The following is a 3,048-nucleotide window of genomic DNA, read 5'->3' as shown; positions in this document are numbered from 1 at the left end:
ACCCTCTACGTGGGGTGGGAGCAAGACCTCTACTGCCTGCCGCACGCCTCCACCGAAAATCGAGAAAAGCCGCGCGTTAGCGCGCTGGGCAATCAGTCTCACCAAAGTTAGCAACGATGCTTAAAATGTTTTATTTTCCTCTTTAAAAATATTTACAGATCTGAAATCTCCTCCTACCCATCCTCGGAACGAGGAAAACGAAAAGAGGCGTTGAGATACTTGTCCAAACACCTCGCTGGCTTTGGCCGGCTGTGTGCGCGTGTACATACCTACAGGTGTATATATGGGGAGAGGAGTGTACCTGGTTCTGTTGGTGTTTTTCTGATTCTTTTCCCCCTACCGATCAATGTAGATCTGGCCGAAACTCCCATGCCCACCACCACCCGAGAACATCCCCTCCACAATGGTTTTCAAAGCGTATTGGTTTGTTTGGGGTAGAAAGCAGGCGATCTGGCTTGAGAAATGCCCATAAATACCCGAAACAATCAAAACAAAAAGTAGGGCAGAGGCCATAAATAAGAGATAATGAATACACATGGTGTATTTCTTAATATTTCTGGCAACACACCGCCCCGCTCCGGAGCCCCGGGAGGGGGCAGCTGGAGGCGGCCGGGAGAGCGCGGCGCGGGCCGGCGGCCGCTCAGTAGTCGAGCTTGTTGTAGAGGCTGTAGAGCGGTAAGGCCGAGAGGTTGCTGCCGGGGTAGTAGAGCGGCGCGGGGAAGGCGAGCGAGCGCGGCACCGGCACGCGCAGCAGCGAGCTGTCCCGGAACACCAGCGGCATTCCCACCAGAGTCTGCGCCGAGGCGTGCGCCATGTTGGCCGCCTCCAGCTCGGCCGAGAGCTGCCGCTTCCACTTGTTGCGGCGGTTCTGGAACCAAGTCTTGACCTGGGTCTCGGTGAGCTGCAGGCTGGAGGCGAGGCAGGCGCGCTCCGAGCTGCTCAGGTAGCGCTTCATGTCGAAGGTGGACTCGAGCTGGTACACCTGGCTGCGCGAGAAGACCGTGCGCGTCTTCTTTTTGGCGGCGCCCGCCTGCCGCTCGGCGCCGCCGTCCCGCGGCCGCTCTGGCCCTGGCGACGGCGAGCCCGCGGGCAGGAGCCTCTCTTTCTCTTCCTTAAAGTCCGGGTGCGAGGGAGAGAGGAAAGGCGTGCGCTCCGAGCTCGCCGGCCCCGCGCCTCCGCTGCCCTTGGGGGTACCTGGGGAGGGAGAACAGACAGGAAGGCATGGAGTTGGGGAGCCTCCGAAACCCCCAGCCCTGGCCAAGACGGGGTGGGGGGATGGCAGGCGGCTGCAGCCTTGGTCCCAACCCCTTCCTCTTCTACCTCTCGGTGGAACCCAAAGCCCAGCACCCTAGCCTTGAAAAGGCAACGGGTCCCAGCTATTTCGAGAGTGTGGGGACTCTGTGCCCCCAGCTTCGGTGAAAGGGGAGCAAGTCTGGACGGGGGGACATTAGCATCATTTTAAAAGGTGATTTTGCCTTGTAATAACTGAGCTGGAAGAGTTCCCCGAGCTTTATAGTGTGGCATCATTTCACAGGCCGTTTGTTCGGAAATCACGCTAAGGACTAACGCGGGGCTCCCCTTCGTCAGTGTTGTAAAGAGGAGCCATCTCTGAAAGGCACCATTGTCAATCATCTTGGAGTGGTAATCAGGCGGGGGGGGGGGGCAGAGGGAGAGAGAGGAGAAAAAAGAAGCTGGAAGAGATTGCAGTAGAGACAGATGGACCGCTGGGACCCGACTTCTAGACCTCTTGTTCGGAAAGTATCCGACCGATGTACAAAGGGGATATTGAGGGCAGAGCCGTGTGTGCGGCCCGCCCTGTACCAGCCCGCTGTGGTATATTCTCCTTCCAACCCAACCTTCTCCAAGACGGTTCCCGTCACCTCCCGAGCCCCCTCCGGGAGGAGGAGACAACAACGCGGGCACGTCCCCACCCCTCCTCCCTGGACCCCGGGCGGCCGGGGCTCTGGCCAGAGGGGGCCTGGACCCCGGCACAGCTTCCCTCCCCTAGAGCTTGCTCGCGGCCGACCCGGCGGCGTGCGATCCTTACCCAGGCAAGGAAAGGGGATGGGGGGGTGATGCTTGGGGCCCGGCTCCTTGGGGCCTTGCGGGTCTGGGCAGAAGCGGGCAGGTGCCTTCCAGCCGTCGTCCGGCTCCTCCTCCTCCGAGGACACGGACAGGCTGCGTTTCCTGGCGGGCCAGCCGGCGGGCTCCCGTGGCACCTCCGAGGGGCCCCCCGCCCAGGATGGACTGAATGGTGAAGCTGGAGACGCCGCCGGCCGCCGGACACCCCTTGCCTGCATCTTCCTTGCTGCCCATCCTGGGTTCATAAGAAATCGGAGGAAACCAAGAACTCCCTTTAGAGACGATCTGGGTGGAAGGTGGTGCAGGCAGGCAGGCGGGGGGAGGGGCGGGGAGGGGAGCCAGGGGGAGGGGGCGGCGAAGCTGGTGAGGCGTCCCCTCTGCGCGGGGGACACGCGGGCACGGGATGGCTGCACGGGGATCCCTGCCTGCCCGGCTCTGGGTGTGCCCGCCCAGCCCCACCGCGAATGCCCCTTCCTTGCCCGCCAGCTCTCGGGGTCTCCGCCGGCGCGGAGGTGGCGCGGCCTCATTTGCATAGAGGTTATCCGGCCGCGGCCAATCGCAGCGCCGCCGAGCGGCCCCGGAAATTTTCAAAAAGCCCAGGCCCGGCACGCAGCCACTGTGCGCCCCGGAGCGCGCCGAGAAGCCGGCGGGCATCTGCTGTGTCCAACCAGGACAGCAGGGCCAAAAGCAGCATAGATTCCAGCTGGAGGTCCTAGCCTCTGTATGGACTCCTACCGCTTGCACTCCGGCCCCCTCGAGGGGCACGGGCAGTGCGAGGCTCCGAGCTGGAGTGGCCCGACGCCTGCGTCGGAGGAGCTCAAACAGGCTGCTCGAGGACCCTCCCCTAGCCTCCAACCCCTTCTCCTCCGGGCGAGCGGGCAGAACTGGCACCCCGCAGACCGCTGCGTCCGGCAAGGGAGGGAAGGGGTTTAGGAGCATGCGCCTCCGAACTGATGCCATTCCTGG

At 62.8% G+C, this 3,048-nt stretch overlaps 1 protein-coding gene across 1 annotated transcript; it reads right to left on the bottom strand.

Annotated features, from left to right (window-relative positions):
* Positions 1 to 617: 617 nt before the first annotated feature.
* Positions 618 to 2,316, bottom strand: HMX2 (H6 family homeobox 2). The gene is given in 3 exon segments (XM_045876314.2): positions 618 to 1,194; positions 2,048 to 2,234; positions 2,236 to 2,316. Coding segments are annotated over 3 exon segments (822 nt in total). The 3' UTR covers positions 618 to 640.
* Between the last annotated feature and the right edge of the window lie 732 nt (positions 2,317 to 3,048).

This window comes from Mirounga angustirostris, unplaced genomic scaffold (genome assembly GCF_029215605.1).
Source record: "Mirounga angustirostris isolate CCGP_5_RB_7025 unplaced genomic scaffold, mMirAng1.0.hap1 SCAF_6, whole genome shotgun sequence".
In the NCBI taxonomy this organism is placed as follows: domain Eukaryota; kingdom Metazoa; phylum Chordata; class Mammalia; order Carnivora; family Phocidae; genus Mirounga; species Mirounga angustirostris.
The sequence above is the reverse complement of the archived record's forward strand: the minus strand, read 5'-3'. Positions and strand labels throughout refer to the sequence as shown.